General features: G+C 38.2%; 1 protein-coding gene across 15 annotated transcripts in view; it reads left to right on the top strand.

Moving 5' to 3' along the window:
- CHL1 (cell adhesion molecule L1 like) overlaps positions 1 to 10,391 on the top strand; it is a 126,336-nt gene extending 115,945 nt beyond the window's left edge. For 11 of the 15 annotated variants that reach the window (XM_038185989.2, XM_038185986.2, XM_038185981.2 and 8 more), the window contains 4 exons: positions 1,626 to 1,787; positions 2,484 to 2,615; positions 3,270 to 3,342; positions 5,280 to 10,391. In XM_038185989.2, coding sequence (XP_038041917.1) covers positions 1,626 to 1,787; positions 2,484 to 2,615; positions 3,270 to 3,342; positions 5,280 to 5,496 — 584 coding nt within the window. In that variant the 3' untranslated portion in view covers positions 5,497 to 10,391. The remainder of the gene's footprint in view (positions 1 to 1,625; positions 1,788 to 2,483; positions 2,616 to 3,269; positions 3,343 to 5,279) is intronic. The other 4 variants (XM_038185991.2, XM_072044261.1, XM_038185993.2 and 1 more) reach the window with 3 other exon arrangements.
- Positions 10,392 to 27,887: the final 17,496 nt, after the last annotated feature.

The following is a 27,887-nucleotide window of genomic DNA, read 5'->3' as shown; positions in this document are numbered from 1 at the left end:
TGACCCCAAGGAGACCTATGCTGTTTGCAGATTGGAATATGTGATTATCATTTCTGCTTGGCATGCATATGTGTTACATGGTGTGTAATGCACAATGGGTTTTAAGTTCACATCAATTCTTATTACATTATGGATACTGTTTACATTAAATGTATTTTTGTGATGTCTTGATTTTAGAACATGGAATTAAAATGTACCTGTGGTATCCTGTTGCTTAATTTGTAGTTTGATTAAAACTTATGTCTGAATTTCATATACTTCACTTAGCAAAAACTACCAGTTGATGGATTAATTTATGCTAATTTGCTGTGCTTCACTATCAGCAGTTTTTCAGCTGTATGTGTTCCCTGTGGGTCCCAATGGTCTACTAATTTAACTGCTTATTGCAATACATGTACACTTGTCTTGGAAAACTTCTTGAATTGCTTCTTTGATTGTGCTTACATTGGTCTTAATCTTATTTTATTTTATTTTTTTCTTCAGCTGTCAACTAAGCCCTAATCTCTCAAAGCTTCTTGCTTTGCTTGTTTTCTAGCTTAAGTATTAATGAGCATCATTTTACTTTCAGTGCTAATTGGTCAAGTAGTTTCCAAATTATACCGTGGGCTCAATCCTTAACTTAAAAGACTTTGAAAGGATGGCCAGATAAATCACGTAAATTAGGCAACTGAATGCAATTAAAGAGCTATCCTTACTAGTGGTAGCTTCCAAATTTTGTTTTCTAAAATTGAGGGTGAGCACACGTGTTGCGCCCATTGGTTAACTACAGAGATTCGCCATGTGAACACACAAGTCCGAATGTGCCTGGCTGAATTGACTGTTTGTGGTGTTCACACAGTGAGTGCTCATGTTCAGAGAAGTCCTCTTTCTGTTACCCACAAATGATATTTTTAAAAGGTATATTTAATACTCTGTGATCTTAATGCAGACAAAAGTTACAGCAGGCCTTTTGCAAGTAGAGAGGCTCTAAAATGAGACCTATTGGAAATTCCCTTTTACCTCTTAATCAAATATTAACCTCATCAAGAACATTTAAATACCTAAATGTTGATTTAAAAGAAAGCTTCCGTTGTATCTAAAACAGTGCATTGTGGGCATTGTGGACTTTAAAAGGACATGGAAAATCACTGTCAGGGGAGAAATGAGTTACAAATCCCAATGTTAATTTTTTTTATGAGACATATAAGAATCCATTTCCAGATAACAAGCTGTCTGTGCTTCCCTGCTGAGTTCCGTTCAATGGGAGAAGCATCAAACCCCAGATTATCTATACGAAGCAAGCCCATTTTTCAAGTCGTAATTTTTTAAGCACGCATTAGTTAAAGCAGATCCATAATCCCCCATCAATATTAACTTTCATCCTGGGAAATGTACAAAACCCTTCATAAACATCAGGATTATTTCAGTCTGCTGTTTGTTTTATCTGATGGAATATTAAAAATCAAACGGGGAATGTTTTTTAGTTTATTCTCTGTTTTTGAAAATCAGATTATCTGATGACAAACGTTAAAAATCCTCACGTGTCATATTTGTGTTACTTGCATTATTTGTAACTATGTATTTCACAGGCCTTTTGTTTAATGAGTTCAATTAATCAATATGACTTGAATATGTACATTCCATAGGTAAAGGGATCGGCAAGATTTCAGAAGCAGTAAACCCCACCCAAAAGTTTCACCCCATTGAGGCACTTGAGCCTGGAACTGAATATACAGTTCGTCTAGTGACTAAGAATTGGGTTGATAACAATAGCATTTTTGAAGATGTAATTGAGACAAGGGGGAGAGGTGAGAAATGAAACCCTTCAAGGTGACAAAGATTTCTTTTGAATGTCAGTAAATGTTGACGTTTCATGTGACATTGTGCAGTGGAAGTGTACCAAAGACATTATTGCATCATTATGTCCTGTGGTTTTAAAGCTGACTCTTGCAATTGAGTCCCATAGGAGTGTAAACAAGTCCGTGCTTTAACTGAAGCACAAGAGCCTGGAACAATTACAAACCCTTACAAAACATAGCTTTACCTCCTATGTGATATTGAAAGGGTATTGCTGTGATATAACCCATTTTAAATGTGCCAGTCCAGTGCTTTGCATGCATCAGGTGCACTTTTAACTCTGTTTCTTTCACAAAACTGCTTTTGCATGAGAGGCTTAACAATTCTCTGTTCAGCTTTCCTATTTGGCATTAATCCTTTGAGTCAAATACTCTCTCAGAATTACCTTCCCAAAATGTCTGTATTGTGCCCTGTAGACAGCACATTCACCTGAAGTCTAAGAATGTCACGCTCTGGACATATTTCTGTCTTGTATTTCTTTAAGTTGAACACAATAAGTAGCAATAGTCTGATTCAATTATGATTCAGTGAAGAAAATGTTATGTATTCATTTTATGGCAGATGTTGCCATTTTCCTCTGATTGATGTCTTTGTTTTTGTTTTTTTGTTGTTTTTTTTTTTTTGAACTCCTCTTCTGTTTCATGAAGCCTATGCTGGCATTTACGATGGGATTTCCACCCAGGGGTGGTTTATTGGACTGATGTGTGCCGTTGCGTTACTCACCCTACTGCTGCTAACTATATGCTTTGTCAGAAGAAATAAAGGAGGAAAATATTCAGGTAAATTAATTTATTGTCCTTCCGCTATGCTCGCATGTTAACAACAAACATTCTTCAGACTTTTATCTCTGGAGACTACAAAGCCACAAGCAAAAACATCCAATTAGGTTTTGTAGCTTTTGATAAATATCCACAGAATGGATTTTAATGAATAGAAGTGAAACCATGCTCTCTGGGTGAGACAGTGCTGTGTGCTGGTCAGAGATCTAGCTCAGGCCCTCGATATTGCTTTTTGAATCTTTCAGTGCTTAATCCACCCATAGAGGCTTTTCACCAGCTGCACTTCTGAGCGTCCCTTGGCTGGGACATGTGCACACTTCAGCCTGATAAATGCTGCTTAACTACTGCCATAACTTCCATGTGCAGCCAAACTGCTGAACAACAGGATGTTTTGCTAATCATAATTCTTCAGCTTTCAAAGTGACGAGTAAGGATTTATGTGTAAGCACTTGCCAGCTTTCTTAACAATTCAGTGGAGGCACCAAGCTCTCAGTGGAAGCATGCTTGTTGGGTACTGTCAGACACATAGGGCGAGATGGTGCCCTCAGGTTTAGGCTGTAGGTAATGACAGGTGGTTTTCCCATTGTGCCTGCAAAACAAAAAGTCCACAACGGAACACGGCATACAGATCTGTGCTTTATTTTATTTGTACAGTGAAAGAAAAAGAAGATTTGCATCCAGATCCTGAAGCTCAATCAATAAAAGATGAAATCTTTGGGGAATATAGGTAAATAGGACCTGCTTTAACAAGCATTTCTGTTTGTTGGGCTTTTGTTTGTTTTCAGATGTCATCTTTATTTAGGACATTTTTTCTAGCATGCAAGTAACTCTATTTTTCATTTTCAAAGCAAACCTGACAGGAGCGGATAATAGTAGGGATATACAGGTATATCATGTATACTTAAATCCCCCCAGGTTGAGGTATAAGTAAATGTTGATGTATCAGTGGTCATTTTTCATTTTTTATTATTATTATTTAGCATTGTATGAATAATGTAAATATATTTGATAATTTGGGCATCCTGCGCTGACGTCCACTGAAGTCAATAGAAAGAATTCTATGTCTTCAGTGGGCTTCTGAAAGCCAGTCATGCCTCATCATGTAACATGGGGGATGTTCATTTTGTGGAATAAAACAAATAAAAGTTTGAAATACTGTAAGAGATGACAAAAACAAACAAATGAGCAAACAAAATAAAACACCTCACTACAGAAGTTTCTGTAGGAGAACTGAAATAATCACTTTGTCTGCTTTAAAATATCTAAAATTTGCAATATCATGTAAGTGTGGTATGAAGAAAAAAGCATTGATATAAGAGCCATGCTGGCCTTAAAGACATAAAATTTCTGGTGAAATCCCAGTTATATATACTACATTATTTGTACTGGAATAGGCTTTTTTTTTCTGCATAATTTCATCTTTATTTAATTTTTAATGCTTTCTAATGGGACAAATATTTAGAAAGGTAAGAAAGTCCTGAGGTTAATAACTTTAACCCCCCGTCCTTTCCCCTCAAAGTCCAAACTTGTCTTTTTTTATAAATAGAAATGCCATGTACAGAAAAGTAGCAATTATTTTTACTGTATAGATTATATATGTAGTTGATTATCTGCTGAAGAGGTAAAGTTCAGGTACATTTCTCTGTCTTTCCTCATATAATGTTACCAAAGCTTTCACACTGAATTGGCATTAGCAAGGACAGTTCCTGAGTAATTATGTACCTGGTTCAGAGGCCTATTTTTTTTTAATACTCTTTTGATCTACCTTCCCCCTCCCCTTTGTGTATGATTATTTTTGAGAGCTGAAAGCACGTTTAGAATATGCAGACACATCTGGAACGTTTCCTTTACCCTCAGCCCCTGTCCAGCTTCAGAGGCAGGGGCAGACTTTAGCCATGTGGGTGAGCAACCTGCAGGATGTGCAGGATGCTGCAGCCATACAAGCAATGGCAGGCTGCTTGGAACCAGTTTCAGTTCACAGAGAAATCAGTTACAGCCAAAGCTGCTGGAGGCACCTCATGGGAGATGGTAAACATGAAGAGCAGTGACGTGGGAGACACATATGGCCATATGTATGGCTGTAAGACCTCTCTCTACAGTTAAGATGGGTTTCACCGTCATTTTTTATTGAGTGAGCCAAGGCACTGCAAAATTTTAACTTCCTTTTAACAGGAAGATAAAAATGGCCTTTAGCTGAAAGCGTTTTCCCAATTCTTTAGCGATAAGTAAAGGTCAAACAAATGTCATGTTCAGTCAGGAGAGGTTAGGCTGCTTTGGTTATTCTTCTGTGTTGGTATTAGGATGAATAGATAATGTAATTTCCTCTTTTTTTTTTTTCTTAGTTTTGATGGTTTGTCCATTTCAAAAAAAAAAAAAAAGAAAAAAGTAATTGAACAAATATGATATATGAGCAGATTAATATGTTATTAATTCTGATAATCAGACCATCATTCCCATGGGAAATTCAGCCATACAATAGGTCAGTGCAGATGAACTGGCTGATATCCACTGGACCAAGCAGAACTCATGTTCATGTTGTTCTCAATATACAACCCACAGAGAAATGTTCCTTTGCTCTTCCCTCCCATTTTCACAGTAGAAGAGCAGTTTCCATGCATGCAATCAAAGGCTAGATTTTTGGAAAGGCATTTCTTTGTTTTGTAGTGACAGCGATGAAAAGCCACTGAAAGGCAGCCTCCGGTCAATTAACGGGGACATTAAAGCCACCGAAAGTGCTGATAGTCTGGTAGATTATGGAGAAGGGGAGCACGGGATGTTCAATGAAGATGGTTCATTTATTGGAGCTTATTCTGGATCTAAGGAAAAAGGATCAGTCGAAAGCACTGGGAGCTCTACGGCAACTTTTCCTCTGCACGCGTAAAATACTAGTGAGAAGATTCATGTTTAATTGTGCTATTTATCTTGATTAGTACTCCACAGTTACCACAAGCAATTGGAAGCAGGTTACCGATTGAGACAGTCAGGAACCTGACATCCAGGTAATAGAAAAAAAAGTCACTGCCACTAAGAGATGATTTTTGAGACTTTTCCATCCTAATTTTCAGGTGTTTTATTCTAATTGAAACACAACAAAACATTCTTTATTATACAAAATGTATCGCTCAGTCCTACCAAAATGGAATTTCTCAGTGTTACATATGTATAGTTAACTGCTTTGCCATGTTTCTTAGGTTTGGAATATGTTTCTCTGTATAGCATATTTTTTTTCTTGTTTGGCTGTTGTCACTTTGTACATACATTTATACATACTATTCCCTCGTGTATCATGACCTCAGCATTACTGAGGTCAGAACAGAACAAGGAAAGTGAACAAAAAGACAGGTTACTCTGCAAAGTGACATAGTGCATCCTAATGAGAAAAATGATATTTTAAACTACTTAAGAAATATATTCTGTATATTATTTTTTTTTATAAATACATAAACTCCTTTGCTTTTGATATTTTAAAATTATTTTAGTGGTTACAGTTGACTGCAATTATCAGTACTTTGAAATGCAACTTTATCCACAGAAAATATGCTCTGAAAAGATGAAGCTCTGGCCTTGTGGATAAATCTTCTGTCCAGTAGCTGGCACTATTTCCTTAAATAAGTTAAGCTGCAGTAACTTTCCTGTGGCAAGGCGAAACAGGGTTCCCATCCACCATCATTGGAAATTATTTTATTTTATTTTATTTTCCTCAGTCTCTGCAAGCTGCGTTTCTAAGCAAAGCGCTTTTTGTCCGTCTCATATCTGTATATTTGTGTGCTAGCATACATTTCATGGAGACGTTGTACAGATGATATTAATATTGACACAAGTGAAAATTAGCCTTGTTTTATTTTGAAATGAGACGTTGCTAGCATGGGTCTGTATAGCTGTGTAGGAATAGAATTGCTTCTCAGTATGAGTTTCAGCCAGCAAAACTAGTTTTCGACAGAGTTGTGTGTATACCAGTCATATAAATTTTACTTCCTTTTAGGATCCCATAAAATAAATCTACCTGGCTTTTTGAAAGATTGTTTATTTTCACCAGATCATTGTTAAATAAACAAAGGCAAAAGCAAAGAGAAAATATTATGGCATAGTTTCTTTTATATTTTGTTTACTGAATGCTGGTTTAAATCTGGTTCTGTTCTTTTCCAGTTCTTTCCACTACTAACTCAGCAAAGCTGTACAGCACATTTTTTTGGTCTTTTTCTATTGGAATCTCCTGATTTTCTTTAAAAAGAGTTGTATTTTGAAATATGCTTATTTGAGTTGAGTGTTAATATTGTTTCATTTCTTTTTGAACTTAAAAGTGACCATAACTTCAAGTTAAATATTTTTTAAAAACTTATTCTAGGAGGTCCTAAAAGCCATTTTATGTTATGGTATTAATTAGGGAAATATCCCTGATGGCTCCTTCATGGTCTCCATTACTTCAGCTGAAGAAAGAGAGGAAGCAAGGATTACTCACATGGTTATGGGTTTACAGGTAATGCCGACAACTAAAGCTCTGTTAGTCGCACAAAGAAATGTACTTGGCTGGCAGAGGAAAGGCTGTGGACCACAGGCAGCTAACCACGCATGTGGGATCCTCACTGGGCAGCTGGACTGTCGGATGTGCTCAGTGATTTCTGAACATAGGAAGGGGTCTTTGGTGCTCAGTACTTTGAATATATTATTTTTTTTTTCTTTTTTTTTTTCTCATAAGGACCTTTCCTGCAGCCTCTGTTTTTGAAAAAGCAAACCCCAAACAGCCATCTCAAAACAAAAACAAACAAACAAAAAACACCCTAAACCCTAACTGTCTGAGCATGGCAGGATGAGCAGAAATCTACTCTGAATCCAGAACAGTTCCACTCCATGTCCATGACCCCTGTGATGTGAAGGACTTGACTGAGTCATTCATTATTATTTTTTTATTATTTATAAAGTTCTTTTTTCTGTGTTTCACTCAGTCCAAATGCTGAGGAAGCCCAAAGTCATCTTCATTTAATAAGTAAATAAATAAATAAATCTTCATTTGTAAAGAATGGAGGGCATAACTAGAGAAATGTGAAAACTGGCATCTTGTCAACAGAGACATTTCCCACCAGCATCTTTGTCTTCATCTGGTCTCTTGTAGCCCAATCCGGATGAAGCCTAAGAGGTGATGAGGCTTGTGACAGCCTCTGTTTCAAGCTTCTTCTTGTTTTAAGGTATTTCCTCCAGGAATCACCTGCACTAGTGCAAGCTACTGCAATGTACTGCCATTGTTTTGTTTCCTCAGTCATTTTCATTTAAATGTTTTGTGTTTCGAATTGAGATATTTCTGCTGATACTTAAAAATTTTAAAAGTGAATTTTAAAGTGTAAATTTTAAAGTGAATCCCCAAATCTTCTATCTCCCAGCCACTGGAAATCTCTAGGGGTGAAATCGGGGCCACTTGCAGCGTTCTCCAGTCCTTGGAGAAATAGATCCTAAAACACCAGTCTGCACATACCAAGGATTCATCTCCATCTCACATTGCTCCTCACCTTCCTTAGCCTCACCTTCCCTAGCCTGCATAAGCTTACAAAATCCCTTGGCGTTTCCTGGAGGGGCACTGAGAGAGAGTCATTAGTGAAAGATGTTCAAGGGACAGTCAAGGAATAGAATGAGGGCAGGCTTCCCCCATGTTTTCACAAGCTTCCCTGTGCAGAGCTCGAGAAGGGCTGAAACAAACAGAGCTTTCCCACCCGTGGGGTCCTCACCCAGGACCCTCCTCAGCGCAAGGCTGGATGCAGCCCATCAACAGTCACAATTGTGTTTTCTTGTACTTGGGTTGATGCAGATCAACCAGCCTCATTGTCCCAGAAAACACCTATGTTAAACAGACACAAATTTCAAATCATATTAGCGAGTGTCAAATTATCGAAGAATGAATAAATCCCCTGTGCTATCGCTTGCTCGGTTGCTGCTAAGAGATGTTTATGACATTCCTGTGATGTGCTACTCATCTGTGCTGGTATGAGTGCTTTTTCTATTAAAATTTTAATTCAGATCCTTAAATCTTAATGTTAGTGTTTCATTATGCCTCAGGGCCTAAAAATCATACAGTGACAAAAAGATGTGCAATGGAATTTGTGCAGTGTGCGCTGACTTTTGAGGAATATGCCCAATGAATATTAACCAAATGGCTGAAACTCCCAGGGAGTCGAACTCACAGGAACGTTTTTCTCTTTTCCAGTCATTTCTTTTCCATTTACTTTTTTTTTTTTCTTTTTTTTTTTCCTTCTCTATAGTCATTTTATTTTATATTGTAAGGACACCACTCACACAGCGTATTTTAAAGTGTAGGATACGAAGGGATTTTTAGAGATTTGTTTTCAGAAGTAAAATACCAGAACAAGCTTACACCTTCCCAAGCAGATTTCTGTGATTGCCAAGAGATGGGTTCAATTTTTGTCCAGGGCACGTTGTTACAGGTGAGAGGAAATGTGGCCATGCAGGTTGAATGAAAGGTGCCACCAGCTGTACAGCTGTTCCAAAATAGTCTGTTAATCGAATATCATATTTTTGCTCCACCCAGGTATATTTATTAAAATGGAATGATAAAGTCAGCCATGTCAGATAGGTAATTATTAATTCCCTGGTTCCATAGGTGTTCACTTGGTTACATTTGGCTCTGCTGTGCCACTTCTGCTGTGGTATTTCTGTGCCACTCTTCGGCAGAGAGTTGCATATGGGGCTGAGCATCAAACCTCCTCTGGGGCTGGATCCATAGTGAGAGTAGGATTAAAAATCAAAACAGAAAATGGCTTTTCTCTATGGATTAAAATGTTTGTATGTGTAGCAATATAAAAACGTCTGTAATGCAAGTTAAAATGGATTTAAATAGCATATCATTTAATGTTTTCTGTTCTGTTATGTTCTTATTATACAAATTTTAATGAGTAGCTCTTTTCTCTGCTGCTTCCATTGACTTAATGGGTCAGATCCAATGCATAAATGGTTTTAATAAAACTTTTCAGGCCAATATTCTTTTTGAAATGAAAACAAATATTAGCACAATCTTTCTATTCAAAGGTTGTTTGGGTGTTTTTTGTTTGTTTGTTTTTACGGTAATTCCACATGTAGTTTTGTAAACTAAAATTAGAGTGACATTCACTGATCCTTTGACACTTCTGAATGGAAATCTCATCATAACTTTTTATAGCTGTTATACTGCAGGTGAGTGGTAAGTCTAGATTAGTTCAAGTACCTGAAAGAACAGACAGTAAATGTCTGTTTATTAACAGACAGTAAAATAAATAAGTAAAGATAGTTCTTCACGGCAAGAATATTTCCTTTCTTTGACAACGGATCAAGCCCTCAGCTGCATCTCTTTGAATGTGTAGTGTTTCAGAGTAAGGTGTACAACAATGTTGGAGTACCAGTACATGTTTACATTGCAGCTCTGTATCTTTCACCTAAAAATTTCAACTACACAATGAAGCAAGCGAGTTTTGTGATCTGCACTGGTTTGTTCAGCTGTCATGCAGGAAACAATGCGTGGGTTTGAGCCAAAGCATACTGTCTGTTTCATTTTTTATTATTATTATTTTTACTTTAAACAAGATACTTTGTAATTTCATGAGAAAAGATCAAAGCAAATGTGGTGTCGCCGTTAACGTTCCTTTTTGAGCTAAATGTTAGTGTGCATTTATTAAAGTTTAGAGAAACGTGTTGTGCCGTAGTGGCTGTTTGTATCATGCATACGTGCACGTATGGTTTTAAAAGATATTTTCATTTTACATGAAATTCAACTTTGCTAATAAAAGTTTGACTTGATGTAATCTTCAAAAGCCTTAGCTGCAATCAGCAGGTTTGTTTTGGTTTTGTGTGTGTGGTGGTGGTGGTTTGGTGATGTTTTTTTTGAATAATATTTATTTGCCGGTCTCCATCCATAGCCTCTGCAGCTTGTGGTGGGTTTGTGTGGCTGCAGACAGACAGACAGCAGGGCAGAACCTGAGCTGCTGGCACCTTGAATCCAAGTGACTTATTCATTTCATGGCACAATATTTTCCTGGACCGAACTATCATTCTCTATAGCGGTAGCACTTATATAATGCGTTATATACTCTGGTTGTGTCAGTAACATCACATAACCCCCTAAGCACACACAGCGTTAACCCAAATGGCAAGTGAAATACCTGTAAGAATAACATTATCAGTATTAATACACACTTAAACCTGGTAATTCCCTCTCTTTCCTTCTCTTCCCACATGGAAATCCCCAATTATGCTAAAAGTCTGAAATCTAAGTGTATTTATTTTATATAAATTTATAATTTATATATTTATTGTTTATTTTGCTGAGGAAATTAGAAAAAGGTTAAAATATCTGTAGTTCTTTTGCTGATAAGTTTTAAAATGGTTATCTCGCCTTTGTGTGTGGTGTTTTTTTTTTTTTTTTTTTTTTTCCTTCATAATATTCAGAAAAATATGATTTCTTTATTTCTATGTTGCCTGTCCATGGACAAAAGTTAACCAGGCAGCATTACACCTACCCTACACCCAAAACAGTAAAACCACTGCTATTGAGAACTCATTAAAAGTCATCAGACAAATCTGTGACAGCTGATGTTGCTACCAAATCCATTAAAAAAAAAGAAAAAAAGAAAAAAAAAAAAAGAAATAAAATGCTCCTTAGCAGAAATCTGAAAGATCTAGTCTTTGCTCAAGTGTGAGACATAAATTGCTCACTGCCTTCTAACCCTGGGGTGTTTTCTGTACTATCCTGAGAATATTTATCAGGGAGAGAAATGCTCGTCTCTCTCTGTCTCTATGTCTCTCTCTCCCTCTCCCTTTTTCCCTTCTCTCTTTCTCTTGCATTTAGCTATTTCACTTTAGCAGAAAGGTTTCAGGAGTTTTCTAATGCTTTCTTCATCTGCAAAAACTCCTGAATATCTTCAATGTAGATGCAGGAACCAGCAGGACCGTGCTAACAAGCATTCACCTTTCAGGAAGGTATCAAGGACATTCCACACTTCCATTATTATTCATATTCTGCAATAATGAGATTTATACTTTTCCCAATAACATAATGGAGAGAAAAAGTCTTACAATCATGTGCTTCACTGGAGGGAGAACAAAGTGGCGGCTGCCACCGCCAGAAGCCTGGGCTGCAGGTCCCAGCCCTGCTGCCCCCGTGGCACCCAGCCTGCACATCCTCAGCACAGGCTCGAGGAGATGATACAGGACCACCGTGCTTGGCTTTGGTGTTTTGCTTTTAATACTAATTTGCCATTATTGGTGTTATTTTGAGTGCAGAGCATAATTTGTAATTTAAAAATCTTATATTCTGTCCTCAATAGTACAATAAAATGTCATTACTTTTGGACTTCTACCATCTGTTAACGAGCTTGAAATTCAGCAGCGTTCATTTGTCCCTGTGGAGAAATACCACCAGCCCCACTCATCGGCCCTTTTCACCCGAAATTCATGAGCTCTGCAGGTTTGGAATCTTATTCAGTAAGACCTAGGCAATGTTTCTGACATGCTCAAAGCCAGTGCCATGGCTCAACTTTTCTTCTTTTTTTTTTTTTTTATATTTTTTTATTTTTTTTAATTAAAAAACAAAATAAAGAAAGAAAAAGAAGGGAGGAGAAATAACTAAGAAATGCTTAGATTCCAGATTTAAAAAAAAAAAAAAAAGTGACCAAAAACCACACCTAATCACCAAGCTTGGGGAGCACTGAGAGCACAGCCTAAAGGCTCAAAAAGCAGAGGGGAATGGAAGAATTGAATTCTTCATGAATTCTTCAAACAGGGAGGACTCTGACTGTGGCTCTGGCTCTCAAAATTGAGAGTTTCTCTGAATGAGCAGCACATGTTCTGACTAATTTTGGCAAAGCTCATAAAAATATGCATTTCTCAATCCTATTATTTATGAGTGTAAATTTGTCTACATCCCTCCCTGCCAAATGGTCTGAACATTAAAATTTTCTCACATCTGCAATTTAAGTTTCCACTTTAGGAAAAGAAACTTTAAACTCAACCAGCTCATTTCATCAGCCTGTTATCAGCACCCATTGTATTTTCAGGTTTCTGTCAGTTTGACAAGACATAGCTGAGCCATTTCTTCTTATAATCATGATAATAACCACTAAAAACTGATGGATTTTTCTGCAGTTGAAAATACAGACTAATTCTTGCCATAATTATCAAGTCTTTAAATGGTAATTGCACACTGTTACCATCTATCCGCTGTCAAATTTATTTCAGTAATTGACCTCCTAGTCCAGGAATTAGAGACAGCCTTTGATTATTGGTTCAATTAGTCTTAAAGCTTCATGTCTCTCTTTTTTTTTTTTTTTTTTTTTTTTTGGTAGAGCTGGGGTGTGGGGAGGTATCTGAGTTATCCAGGCAGCTGAAGAAGGTACTAAGAACGTTGCTAAATATTTCTTATCTTTATCACTTTCCTACTGTACTCACTGAGACCCATTTCTAACCACTCTATACAGATATATCGAGGTTCTGATGAGAAAATTATTGACTGGTTTTCTGGTTTTGTGGTTTTCTTTATTTTCACCATATTGTGATGCTTTCCTTGGGCAAGGGAATGAGCTTTACTGCAATGGTGTAGACCACAGATATTTTCTGACAAAATAAGCCCGTTTGCTATTTCTCCACACTGTGGTTGAGCTGCTGCACCCTAAATGCTCCCAAAAGGAGCTGTTAATGTCAGGCTGGGGCATTGTTCAGTCTGTTTTTTAACAAATGTACCCTTTTACTTATGGGCCCACGTCACTGCCCTGCCCCGAGGAATGTGGTTGGGAGCCTGGGCTGGAGCTCAAAAAGGATATTTCTGCTTTAGGGCTCCACTGTAAGAAGGAGTATTTAGGGATATGTAAGGAGGCCTAATTAGGGCCATCCTATAAGGTTACAGGGAGCTCTTGAAGAAGCTGGTGCTCACAGCACAGGTTTGATGTGATGCAGTGTGATGGGTCAGGGTACCCATGGCCTTCCCCAAACACAAACCACTCGTGATTCTCACCACCTTTTCAGTGTCTACACATAGCTGCTTAATAAAACACCTTTGCTCATGGGTATACACACTTGTAGTGAAGTCCCTGCAAAAATCCACCAGCATATAGGAGGCCAAATGCTTTTGTTTGTTTCCTTTTGGTTCCTTTACTCTGTGGAACCCATGTTTTCTAGCAAGAGGAAGGCAGAGATAAGGACACGTGGGTTCCAAGACTGTTAGAAGAGAGGCTAGCGACACAAAATGGTGAGGGCATGGTTTTGGGGCTGGAAGAGAAGAAATATTTGTGCTGACTTTGACACCCACAGCCCTGTGAAGATGCAGAAGTGTGTGCAGCTTTATTTGTTCCTTGCTCTGTGTACAGCAAGAGCAGTGGATTTACGCAGCAGTTTTGGCTCTGATTTTACTCATGTGAATGAAAGAATACGCGTGTCAGCGAGGGCTAAATATAAATGTCTTTTCTTTCTTGCAGCTTATTAACTATTTAGGCACATCTTTGTCCTTTGTCAAAGGGAAACAAAGCCCTGCATGGACTCCCTGACTGGGGACTGGCTGTTTTCTGTGGCACTCCTTGCTTAGTAGCTGAGACAGGAGGCACTGGTCACCTCTAGTGGGCTTCCCTCCCTTCCCCAAGCTCCTTTTCCACACATTTGCACTTTTTTTTTTTTTTTTTTTTCCCTTTGCACATTTTATGCATGGAAATTCAGCATATTACATGAGTTTGTGTGGGAATATATGTTTATGAGTTTGTTGCATGTACACAAATGAGTCTTCCTGTACCAACAAATGAAAATGAGCAGAATAAAACAGAAATCTGCATTCAGGTTTCTACTCCGAGATGAACAGCAAGCAGTAAAATAAAACAACCTTCCCCTGTATGTAACAGATACCTGATATAGAGTTTTTAATTATTTTTTACAGCAGTATTTTATTCAGTTCTGCCTTAATTTTAATCATCGGTTGTGATTGCTAAGTTTTGCAATCCACATCCGAGGCTGGCAACGAGAGCAGCGCAGCACAGCTATCTTTCATGCAGCCGTCTTCTGCAGACCAAAACATCTGCTGGTGATGCAAACAGAAGCTGTTCTTGGCTTTTTTAATTTCAGATGCTCACAAACTGATAACTTTTTTTTTTTTTTTTTTTTCATAAGAGGAACCAATTACCAAACACAAACTAATGTAGTCTAGAGTTTCATATTCTGCAGCTTTCACCTGGCATTTCCGCTCCCTGCTATTATCCCAACTCCCTTCTGTTCTTTGCCTCTCGGAGCAGAAAAGCAAGTGTTGCTGTGGTTACACCAGGGAAATAGGCAGATGCTGCAACATGCATGATGACTCTTCCAGGAAATGCTTCAAGATAATTACAAGCAGCAATTGTGCCAGGGATATTGCTTGTTCCTGTGTCTCTTCAGATAATAACTTTTATAACCTCTTTGGCTGTGTCCTCTGGAAGGATCTGAGGACATAGTGATTGTAAGAAATCACCTGAGATTATTATTTCCCTGCTTTTTCTCCCTCCTGGACTGAAAGACAGCCTTCCTTGCACCTCAATAATGTGTGCTCTAACTCTCCTGCCTCCAGTTCTTGAGTTTCAACTGTGTTTCAGCAGCTATTTTTTATTCTCAAAACTTTTGCTGCTTGGGGATTTGAGACTAGACCTTCAAAACAGCTAAAGCATCCCAGTCCAATTCTTAAACCCTTGTTTACCTGTGGCCTAACCTGCAAGTGCCTGACACCCATAGGTATACAAGCACAGATGTATTTTAATATTAAACTTTATTGTCTCCCTGTAGTTCCTTTCCTGGATGTGTGTACCCCAAAGCTCTCAGTCTTAACTGTTCAGAGCACCTCCTGCACGAGCGAGGGAAGGATTACCAGCTGAGCCTCCCTTCTCACGGCCTCAGTTCAGCAGGTTTGACCAGGGCAGAAGTAGCTGGATGATGAGGCAGCAAGACACCGTGTCCAGTCCTCTATGCATTCCCATATTGCTCAGGCTGGGCCTCCACAGGGTCTCCTGGAGGCAAGGACCCTAGGACAACACGTACATCCTGGGGACCTCTGAGGTTGGAGACGCCCTTCCTGGATTGATGCTCCAATGGGTAAAAATGGCCAGTGAGATTGGAGTGCTTAAAATAAAAATTAATTAAATAAATAAATAAATAAATAAATATCCCATAGTGAAAAACCTCCAGCATTAGTTACTGTTCTTGCCGAGCGGTAAAATGTAAAAGCTCTGGAGAGACATGAGATTTAAGACTTTTAAAAGGCATCTTGAGCTGCAGGGTTTCCTCTTTACGAAGATCTAGCTCCTGCCATGGTTGCAAAGGGATGGGCCCAGATCTCTCCCAAGATGTGTGCAGGGAATCCAAGAATCATACACGAGTTTGAGAAATCAGTGGTGGAAACACCATCCCTTCCAAGTGATCTGTGTGAACTGGCCTTCAGTCAATTCATTCATTACATTATTAAAAAAGCATAAACAATCGGGGAATTCAGAATTCCCCCTCTCTATTGCTTAGCCATTGCATCAGAGTTGCCAAATATATTTTTTCCCCTGTACAAAACAACAAGCCTAGCTGCTTCTCTGAGACTATTCATTTTCACCACATCAGGAACTCATTAATTCTTGATGAGAATTCAAGCATTAATCAATTCTTGATTGAGTTCTCCCCAGAGGGAAAGAGGAGAAACTGGGCCAGATTTGCCTTTTGGCTGCTTTGAGTTCTGTCTCCGACTTAACACACATGGCAACAGTGGTATAATCAGTCTGCTTAGCTTCCACTCCGTATCAAATGCATCTTCGCAGCAAACGTAGGACTCTGAAGACAATCTCCTTGCTACAGGTAGTGCAGGAGAAAGCTGTCTGATGAGAAGAAAGTGGCCCAAGCCCCTGCAGTGCTTTGCCTTTGCAGACCTCCCGTGGCAGCTGCAGCAGGAATTGGGGAGAATAGCCTGAGGGTTGTTCTGACAGAGGTCAGGTGTGCACAGAGCCGCAAGGAGACCATGGCAATTAATGTGTGTGGATGTTTCTATATATATTTGTGAATTTATATATATAAAGAATATATATATATTATATATATCTTCCTTTAGCTGGGTTGTGTACTTAACAGCCATACTTCAGGATCCAGCTGGTGGGTAAGGATGCAGAAGGATGCTCTGGGAATCCAAGTCAAGCCTGGAGAGAGTCAAAGCACCTCTATCTTCTGCTGGTCCAAAGTCAAGGTCAGTTTAGATGCAAGGACATCAGATTTCTGCAGCAGGATCTGACATCAGCCCCTCACTTGCCGTTAAGAAGTCCTTATATTGAAGCTGTTTGCCTCTAGCGCAGATCTTACAAGTCTGCTGTCTGCATTAGAGATAAATCAAGTCTGATACTCAAACTGAGATTTCCTCATGGTTTCATTCAGTCATGGTATACTGAAGAATTTACATTCAGATTTATACAGCTGACCCACTTCCTTGTAACTGTATTTTGAGAACAAGGAAGTTTCCCTCTGAGATTTGTAGAGCTGTTTAGATAAATTTTACTTGACAGCTCTATGTCATTTATTTTATGACTCTCTTGCAATGAATTAGAAATAATTTACCATTGTGCTAAAGATTTGCCCTATTTTCATAGAGAGCCAAACTTCCTTTATTTTTCTTACACTTCTCATGAAAAATAAAAAGTGATGACTTCAATTCAAGGTGAATTAGACATGGCACAAACTCTAAAGGGATTCTTACAATATATTTAATTTGAGCTGCACTTTCATTGTCAGTTTGCGTATCTCTCAGCTCAGGAGTGTGGATTTTTTTTCAATAAGTTTGCTATTGTTTACTCTTTAGAAAAGGTTTTCTTTCCTTGTTTTCTTTCTTTCTTTCCACAGAAAATAGAAGTCCAGTCACAATGCATTCATTAACAATACATTTTGAAATTAAAGTGTTTATACTTTTTTTTTTTTTTCTTAATGACTACATTCAGAATTTTGGCATATTACATGAAACAGAAATTTTCCATGGATGACGCTTCATGCCTTTCCCTGATGAAGTGAGGGTTCTGCTATGAGCTCTTACAAGAGGCAAGTGAGAGAGAAGAGAGGACAGCCAGATTTCTTTCTACACGCCTTCTTGCCCCCAGCATTCCAGCAGTGACACTGGCCTCAGCAGCCCTTGTGTCTGTCTCCATGTCCATTTACATCGCTTTTTTTTTTTTTTTTTTTTTTCCTTTCCCCTCTGGCTGCTTCAGTGACACAGAATTTCCCTCTTTGCTGATCTGTAAAACTGTCACACTTTTCAGACCTCAGTCGGCTTTGGGCGCCCAAAAGCAATGCACTGATCAAGGGTGAGGGCAGGGCAGCGACGCTGGCCGTCCCCCAGGACGTGGTCAGGAGCAGAGAGGCACCATCCCACGCCATCCCTCTGGGCCCTGTGGCTGCCCCGGGCAGAACCACTGGAGCTGGTGTCTGTGGCCACAGCCCTCCTATCCCCTCTGTCATATACATCTGAAAAGCTGGTTTTGTTTCTTTCCTTCCACCCATTCAAAGGCAACCACTGATTCTTTGAAGAGATGGTGGTTAAAACCAGCATTATTTTTTTTCCAGTTTTCTTGCTTTCTGGAGAGTGGTGCCTTTTCAGTGTTGTCTCAGCAGGCTTCAGTGGTGATGATGGTCTCTGCCAAGGCACTGCAGCACCTGGTTTCACCTGTAAATGGCTTTAGAAGAGAGGCACTTCCCAGGGCCTCCTCTGAAAGGAGAGGATCTCCAAGCAGCCTCAGCTAGGGCAGTGAGAGTAGCTGAGTGCGAAGGCCAGAAAATAAGAAAACAGCTCTTTAAAAAATAAAAAGAAAAAAGAAAGGTCAGTAAGGGACTGAGGGAGCACTTAAAATGAAGATGTCAGCAATGAAGTGGAGATATATCAATTCTAGTGGCCTGTATAAACAGACAAGAGGAATTGTAGCTGGTCACTTACAACCGTGTAAATTTAATTAAATTGGTATAGCTTGCAGGAAATATAGAGTATTGAATATAACAATAAGTGGCTCTTTCTGCTCTTTTGGAAGAAGGAAGCGGGCAGAAGGCACAGGGAGATGGCACTTAGACCAGAGTGCATTACCCTTCTCAGTCACACACAATTAATACAAATGAGCCACCAGAGTTCAAGCTCGGTTTTCTAATAGCTAAAATACGACATGAGGCACTTGGCTATGTCTGCTAGGAAAACAAATCACCCAGAGTCCTGTTAACTCCATTTTGCAGTGTGTGCTTGCAGGGTGGGAGGGAGTTGGGCTTATGGGGAGCACAACTCTGACATCGTGGGGTCTTCCTCTCTGAAACGTGGATGTGGAAGGGCTCCAGTGCTGGGAGGAGGTTGCTCTGGGTGTTTCTTAAAAACATTGGTTCACATTTCCTTAGCTAAAGGTGAATTGCAACCAAAAGAAGGCAACTCTGTGTCAGATCTTGTCTCCATGGCAAGAGGGTAATTGATCACTGAAGGAAAAGGTAGTGGTTGCTTGGTGGAGGCATGATTTGATTATATCAAGCATGTGCTAATGGAGAATACAAGTCTCAATTGTTTATTAGTTGTTTTCCAGAAGATCCAATTTCACAGAGATTAAAACAACAAAACTCCCCAAATTTTCCCCCCTGCCCATGGCAAAATAATCTATACCAATGGGTGAGTTAGGAACATATAGCAGAGAATACAAATAGGGAGTTGGACGTGTCGAGATTGATCAGCAAAAGGGCATGAGAAAACATACGGCCAGAAAGTTTAAGCCTGTTTTATAATGTCCTTTAGGTATGACAGGAGCAAAAAGAAGTTTAACAAATGCACCAGTCATTTGCTGTCAGTGCTCCTGTCCTCCCCGGTGCGGGGGAAGCATCGCAGGAGGGAATAATTTACATCCCAGCAGTGATTAGCAGGCAGTAAAACGGCAGCTCCGCAGTCGGGCTCTGTTAAATCGGTAAGTCTGGGTAACTGGCACCTAAAATTTTTAAGAGCCAGCTGAGCTACTCTTTGGATCATTAATGTTTATTTTTAATAAGTCTTGGATCACTAGGGAAGCTTCAATAGGCTGGAAGAAAGCTCGTGCTCTGCCATTATTTAAAAAGGGTAAATGGGATGACCTGAGTAATTACAGGCCTGTCAGATGAGCATTCAATCAATATGTGTTTCATACCACCAAATGTAAGGTCATATATCCAAGAATAATGAAGGTAGCTGATACTTGCAGGATAGGAGATTTTATCCTGAGCAGTATACAATAGGAGAATGCTGAATAAGTTTGGGGAGAAACTTGCTTTCTCACAGCTGTTGGGGAAGCCAAGGCAGCAATGCGGCTGGCCTGGTCTGGTGACCACAATTCGTGAAGCTGCCTGAAAATTTGGAGGGAGCTCAGGGAAAAAATAGCAGAATACTTACTTTTTTTACAGTCTAGCCACTAAAAAGTGGTATTGTTGATTCTGCACAGGAAAGGCAAGGGAATTCCCCAGTTGGTCTCTGACAATACATTCTGGGGTAACAGTAACATAAAATGCAGCTTGGACCTGGGAAGCTCATCTGCATCAGGGTCATTAATTAATGTCTCTATAAATTGAAATCGTGGCAAATTTCCGCCACTGGATTTCTCTGCAACAATCTGTTTTATAAAAATATCTTCTATCACAGGTGGCCTTTGAACTGGGAGGGACCTTGGCTGGTCTTTGCCTGGTGTGCTGGGGTCCAGCTAGTGGCCACTGCAGGTCAGCAGAGCTTTGCTGTTGACTTTGATTGGCCTGTGCATGGGGGTGTCCCCTTGGAGCATCTCACAGTGGGGCCTCTGGAGTCAGAGGAATAAGAAACACATTTGCCATAAAACATGAAATTGAAAATTGACCCTTCAGGTTTCCAAAACCTGTTTAACCACCATGCTCAGAAGTGATTCCTACATAAGCTCTTCTATTATTTATAGTTGTCTAAACAGCCATGCAGCTACAAGGCTATTTTTGAAGGCACAGTGTAAATCTACCTTGAAGCCTATTTTTAGCTCCTCTATTGGAGGTCAGAATGCACAGGTGTCTATAGACTCTGTGAAATCTAAAAATATTTTCCAGATATAGCATTCTTTAAATTATTGCTCACAATGTTCCTGGATTTTAAACAACAACTGAAATCCTGCACAGTCCAGATTCTTTTCTAACTTCCTTTCTTCTCTGAATTAATTGATTTCATTAGCAGCACTGCCTGTCCTGTACTACCAATGCAATTTGTGCATTTCTGCTGCATTGATAAAGCATTTATGTGAAAACAAATAATCACAAATGTCTTTAGAAAAAAAGGAAGAAGTCATAAATCTCCTAGAGTTCTGGAGGAACTTTGTTTAGAAGGACTTCTGGAGATTGCAGAGCAGTCTTGGCTATTACTATCCTGATTTCCACCTGCATTTAAGAGGATGTGGAAATAATATTCGGTGGTGGGAACAGAGATATTTTTGACAAATTTCCCAATTAATATAAGCATTTCAGTTATCATTTGATTTGATTTTATTTTTTTTAAGTGAAGGTTTAACTTGGAGGATTCAAATTATAAGCATTTTGGTTTGCAATTTAAGTCAATATCCTCTGTTTTTGAAAGATCAAAACTAAATTAAATCCTTCAAATCCTACACTAAGAGAAAACTATAGTTGTCATTGTGTAGAATAATTCCTTTCTCTTTTTTTTTTTTTTTTTTTTTTTTACCATTCTACACTAGGTTAAGTTTTCTACCATTCATTTAATTCCTGTGTGGGTAAAGTTTAATATTGATATTTCTCACAAAATAGGCCAATATTTGTCTCCTAGACATAGCTACTCATAAAAAAACACTTCAGGAAGTTGAAGTCTGAAGTCCCTCGATACAACAGACAATCATCCTAGTACACGGCTCTTCTGAAGGTATGAATGGCTCCTAACGGCTTTGACAACCCATTCGTCTCACCCCTGCTGTGCTGAGGTTACATCTTGCTGCAGTCTCTAGAATATGCTTGTTTCCAGAAATTCACTTTCACAGACTTTCCTTTGACTTTCTTTATCCCTTTTTACCAAATTGTTTATTTCTCCTCTTTCTTCAGGATAGTAGGACGTGTAAACTTTGCTTTTATTTGTAAGATTATTAAAATATTTACTGGATATCTTCATGCACAAAATGTCTGTGAGGAGGTCTACTAGAATTAGCATATATTTGGGAGTCTGATTTGGTTCTTCCTCATGACTGGTAAATCAATTTCTGCTCATTTGAAGTTAATGAGCCTGATTATCAATGTTTCTCTAGCAAGTTGATGGAATTCTATTGATTTGCGTGGAACCATGTCAGATTTATAGGTTAACTTCTAATCAAGAGAATTCAACTCAGTGGAATATAACTGGTAGAATAACATCAATTTAAAACCAAAACAATTAAAAAATACATTTTTTTTTTCCTGAGTATGCATCATTTATACAGATCTTAATTGAATGCCTTTTAAATATATCGTATATCTCTTTAGTCTTAACAATAAGAAAATCAGCATTATTTATTTATTTATTTTTTTAATGAGTGCTTCTTTGCTTTTGCCACTAAAGCAACACCCACCCAAAAGTGGGTGTCTACGCAACTGCAATGTCTTTTAATGACATCAACAATGTTCAGGATATTATTAATTGATATCATTTTGTCAAATGATAGCCAGTTGGAGTTACAGTGGACAAAAATTTGTTTTCTGGTCAGCTGACAGATTGTCCTCAGCTTCCACCTCCTACAAAAATATAAAATATATTGTTTAAACATTTTAATGTTTAAAAATGTCCTTTCCATAGTTGAGCAAAACAATGGGCAGATAACATCCAATTTTTCTGAAACATATGGAAATCGCTTTTTACAAGGCTTCTAATGAAGTCTTCATTATTGTAATATGTACATATTTTGAGTGTTGTCAAGCTGTCTTTCATTGGTGTTAGTGCTAACATATTCATTGGCAAATGGCTATGAATTACATGGAGCTGTAATTTCATTTAGGGGTTCTGGTTCCTATACGAGTCCCTTGGGAGTGAATTATCAGAAACTTAACATTAAATTTTGATCACATAAGCAGATTTGTTCCTTTTTTTAGTATCATGCATACCTATCAGGAACTACAGCCAGGGGAAACAAACAAAACAGAGGTTTCTTAGCAGAGTATGATTTTCAGTACATGATTTTCAAAGTAGTGTCAGTCACAGAAGAGTACAGAGAAACACTTTCAGCATCTCTCTGCCATGACCTTTGTATCCCCAATATTTTGGGGCTATAAATGACAGATTAGGGGAACAGGAGTGAAAGAGTGGGGGTGTTTGTGTAGCAAAATAGGATTTTATTTTATTTTTTTCCATGACACAAAGGTGTCATTACAAAGCTTAGAAGCCATCTTAATAAAGTTTTAGTATCCACAAATATGCGACAAGGAGGAAATACCAGTTACATGTTTCCAGCCAATTGTTTCCAATATTTAAGCTCAGGTATGCTAACAGAAATATTATTGATTAGCTTTCAGGGTAAAAAATTAGGTATGTTTGCACAGATATGTTCAGCATCATTGTCTATTGACTAAATGTAGTGATGATAGATAAGATACATGTGTGATAGGCATATCTTCTTGTCTGAAGCAATGGCCTTCATTAACTTTAATAATAAAGTGAGCATATTAACACTCAAGTCCTAGAGCCCTTCTGAATATCACGATTTGAATCTTACAGTCTTATCTAATACAGGTTTTCCAACAATATCATCTTCAGCCTAACGTGCTCCATGCTGGTCTGGGAGACAGCTCATTCAGGGAAAGCAGAGAAGGAAGGAAACTACTTTCTGGAGCAATTTTGTCTGAGCACAAGAAAAACATTTCCCTTTCACATTAATAATCTATTATTAATTTTATTTTCACAGTTAGTTGGAAAATGTGAAAGTCACTTCATTTTCCAGATAACCCAATTTATCTGCTATTTGCTGCATATTGCCTGAACTCCTTGGCATCAGTGAGAGAGACATAGAGGCTCAGCAGCTGGACATGCACCTGTCTGTTTTCTGGTGCTACTTCATAGGAACTGTAAATGCTCAGCCCAAACCTTTAATTTACAGAAAACAGCCCTGCCTTTTCAGTTTGCAACTTTTTTGCTTATTTTCCTCAGAAATCTCCATCTCCCTTTTTCTAGGTAGTTCCCTTTTCTGAGATGGCTGTTCTGTGCTTTGGTTGTTATGTGATACCTTCCCACAAGTCGTTCAAATCACTGCTTTCCCGTGCGAGCACGAGTAGCAATTGAGTGTGTGTGTTTGTGGTGGGGTGATTATTGGCTTCAGTGCATGACATAGCAATAAACATCCTCAAATGGATTTGGGCACTTTATCATAGATTTGAGTCTTATTTCCAAGTCTTATGATAAGCCTTTGTTGAAACAGGATTCTAACATATTAGCTACAGGTTTTGGGGTCATTACTCTCAGATTGCTGTTGACACCAACTCTTTACACTTTAAAAACACATATTTAGACAGAGGAGGTGTTGTCATTGGAAGAAAATGGGAATGTGCTCATCTTGTGGTTGTATTTGCTACACTGTATTGAGGTTGCCTAAGTCAGCTCCATTTATTCTGGATTTTGCATGCAGTGGAATTTGGCTAGTTATTGTGATGAATTAATGGGCCAAAAAGATGAAGTTCTTTGATCATAATTGCATGTTCATGAACCAAATTTCAAGTCAGGAATTTAATATCTTTAAGTGCAAGAGATAATAATAATGGCAAAAGTCATATTGCAAGGAGTAATTTCAGTTTCTAAAATCATTCTGAAGAAGCAACCCCACTCAACCAAGTAATTTGTGTAGCTACATAAATATTCCCTGTGTTCCTTAAAGCATTTCTTTTTCTCCTGAAGTCTGCAAATTACACTTTTATGAGATTCTGTACAAACTAACTACTATATCTATTCAAAGTATGATAATATCTTCTTGCCTTTGAATGAAATACTTGGCCCTTGAGAATCTTTCAGTATCTTTCCTCATAAAATACCTGAAAATTGAATAAGATCTTAAGCTTTATTATGTACATATAATACTGGTACCTGTGGGATTATGTGTAGTAACCTTATTTACAGAACCTTAAGATGTATTTGCTGAATATACTTTAGGCTGGGACAACTCTGTAACATGTGTTTATAATCTCTTCTTGTGAGACTTGATCTGCAAAAAATCCCAATGGTCTTATCTCAGAAAAAGTATGCAGGTCTAGAGCACAATCTGAGCATTACTTCAAATTGTAGCATTTCAGAGTAGCAGGCATAAAATGTGTACCTGATGCAATATAATAAGTCAGTCTCTTGGGCTATATTGTTTCTAAGTCCTTTTTGTTCAAAATGCAAAGAAATTGTAAGGCAATGTAGCTTTTCTTGTAAAACATACATCATGGATGATGTATCCACAGTAATTCTTTTGTTGAAACTGGAATAGGGCCATGAATTTTCAGGTACCAGAGAACTACATTTGAGAACTAATACTTATGAAAAGTCTGAACTTTCTTCCAAAAGTGTATTCCTTCTTATCTGAGAGCAGAACTTCCTCCAGTAAAGCATTAAAGAAGCTGCTGTGACCCCTGTGCAGACATAGCCCCAGAGAGCAGGTGTTCCTCATTGGGGAAGTCACATGTGAGATAAGAAGAAATGCCAGAGTCCCCAAGATGAAGTCCAGTCCCTTCGGAAGAAAGCAGGGGAAAAAAAATCAAACCACATATAAATGATAAGAGGGCCTACATTTAACCCCCAAATTGGGATGCATTTCAAACCATTACTTTGTATGAGTTAGCTGGGTAAATTCAAGCATTCACTTATCAGAATCAAGCACCTCTCCTCATTGTAGCTGAGATTTTTCTTGTACAAAATGCTGTTCCCTGTTAGGGCTTTGCAAAGCAGTATTGTGACATTTTCCATAGGGATAATGTTATAGAAACTTTTGAGAAGTAAAAATACAGGACAAAGTAGCTTTTATCTTAGCTCAGGAGAGACAGAGTTTTCCACATATTTTATTTTTCACCTGACCCTCTTAGGAGTTCCTTTCACAGATAAATAATTTTATTATGTTTCATACTGAAACATGCAAAGATGATCACTTTGGTGGTTTTAGTTATTTTTCTTCATTAGCTGTTCTTTACAGGTCTTTTAAGGAGCTGGAACTGAATCCATGTCCAATCAAACTGATCAGCATTTGGGGGCATGACTTTTCAATCACAGCATGATGTACAGTCATTTAATGTAACTTTATACAACAGAGCTGTTTGGATTATTCCCTGAAGATTATCTGCAGGATCTTAAAGAGCACTTTGGATAGCTCAGAAATCTCAGCACTATATATATTTTTCATTACATTCATGCTGCTTTTGTAATGTTTCCAAAGTGTCAGTGCTGGGTACGGTAATAGAATAGGACTTGCAATTTACTTCAGTGAGATAACAATGCTGTCTAAGGTGAAATTAAAATAGACTTCACTTATTTGTGGAATTAATTATTTAAATGTGCTCAACAATCACTTATGTCAAGCTTCCATGTTTACAATTTATTTTTTTTCCCCTGTGCAAATGCCACAAAGATAGTGTTTGGTGGTAGAAAGTAGCTTTGCATTAAAGATTATAGTCTCTTCTTGTGTGTGCTGTATTATTTAAAATGTGGTTTAGTTATTAGTTATTCAATGCAGTGCACTTGTTGGAGACAAAGTAAATGGGGTGGGTGGGCTGGAAAGGGGAGGTACATTAACTTCTGTGTGTACAGGGAAGCTCTTGGTTTGTCCAGCACTTGGTAATTTAGGAAGATCTCCATTGTATCAGTGGGTGGGACCTCCATGAAGATGGCAAGGGAACTCTTACTGGAGTTTTCAGAGAGGAGGCCTTACTTAAGGATCACTGAAATGAATAATGTTTCAATGAGCCTCAAAAATTGCACTTACATCACTCAGCAGCTTCATTTTAAAGTGTGTATCTGCTTGAGAGGACATTTTAAAACTGAAGAATTTGTGTATGGATATGAAGCAGGACATTTAGAAGGCTCTCACCTGTGAAGAAGTAAGTTTAAAGGTCTGAAGTTGTGATTTTTTTTCTTGGTTTGTTTATATATATATATATATATATATATATATATATATATTTTTTTTTTTCAACAGAGATGATCTTTGAAATCTTTTCCATCAGTTCTCTCCACATTCCAATTTCAGTTTTATAACACCCCTCACTGTGCAAGTCTTGGCAGGAAACTTGCCCATCTTGCAGAGCCTTGCATGAATAATTCATTTAAGTGTCATGCTGATTCACAAAAGGTTGGAATATTTCTTTGGAGAAAGTGTTTAATAAGATTCTTCCAAACAACAAAAATTATAGCTTTGTGTGAGTTTTATGCGGTAGTATCTCTTAAAAGGTTTTGCACAATCAAGGATTTAATGAAGTGAAAACTGAAACATATGGGAGGCCCTTCTACCTATTTGTTTCCTAGGTTGAAGTATGGGGATGAAGCTGCTTAATTGGGGTCAGAAACCTGAATCTGTCAGATCTGAAAGCATAAGCAGAAGTTCAAGAAAATGGATACAGCTCCTGTTTGGCTCCTTATATTCATATCTTCATTTGGGAGAATCTATGTGACAAAGATAAAGACAGAGAATGAAGCACTTTCACTTATTTTCCAAGTCAACAGAAAATATCACAACAGCTTCTGCAAAATACTGTCTTTCTGAAAGACTCCCAGCTGCATGATGTCCCAGACGTTTTGTTCCACAAGGTGTAGTTTAACACATCAGATAGAGTCACAGAGGTATGTTCACAGATCTCTGAAGAAAGAGTTAGTTCTGTGACAAATTATGCATCTTTAGAAGTTAATTAAGCTTCTTGGAGTGGAGGATTTTTTCTTTTTTTCTTTTAAAGACAACTTTTAAACTGGCTTTGGTGATCATCAACTCCCCCTTCCTCACAAAAGGAACTCCATCTAAGAGGATGGTATGAAGTAGGAAGTCCCTTGGAATTTTTCAAAAGATCCTATCCAATTTTATGTATTTATAATGTTGTGTTATTACAGTTTCTAATGTGAAATATTTTGCCAGAAAAAAAAAAAAAAAAAAAAAAAAAAGCTAAACCTATGTCCAGAAACAGCCAGTGTAGTTAGAACACAACATCCCATCAATCTTGCTGGTGTTGGCAGGAGCACATTCTAGCGTGTGTTTGGCAGCTGTACAAGTGGGATAAAATACTGTGTGATACTCAGAGGATGAGAGGCCAACATGTTTCCAATAGGACTGTTTGGTGAGAAGAAAAATAGCTCACAAG

This window comes from Anas platyrhynchos, chromosome 13, assembly GCF_047663525.1.
Source record: "Anas platyrhynchos isolate ZD024472 breed Pekin duck chromosome 13, IASCAAS_PekinDuck_T2T, whole genome shotgun sequence".
Lineage (NCBI taxonomy): Eukaryota > Metazoa > Chordata > Aves > Anseriformes > Anatidae > Anas > Anas platyrhynchos.
Note: the sequence above shows the minus strand (reverse complement) of the source record. Positions and strands in the feature narration are given on the sequence as shown.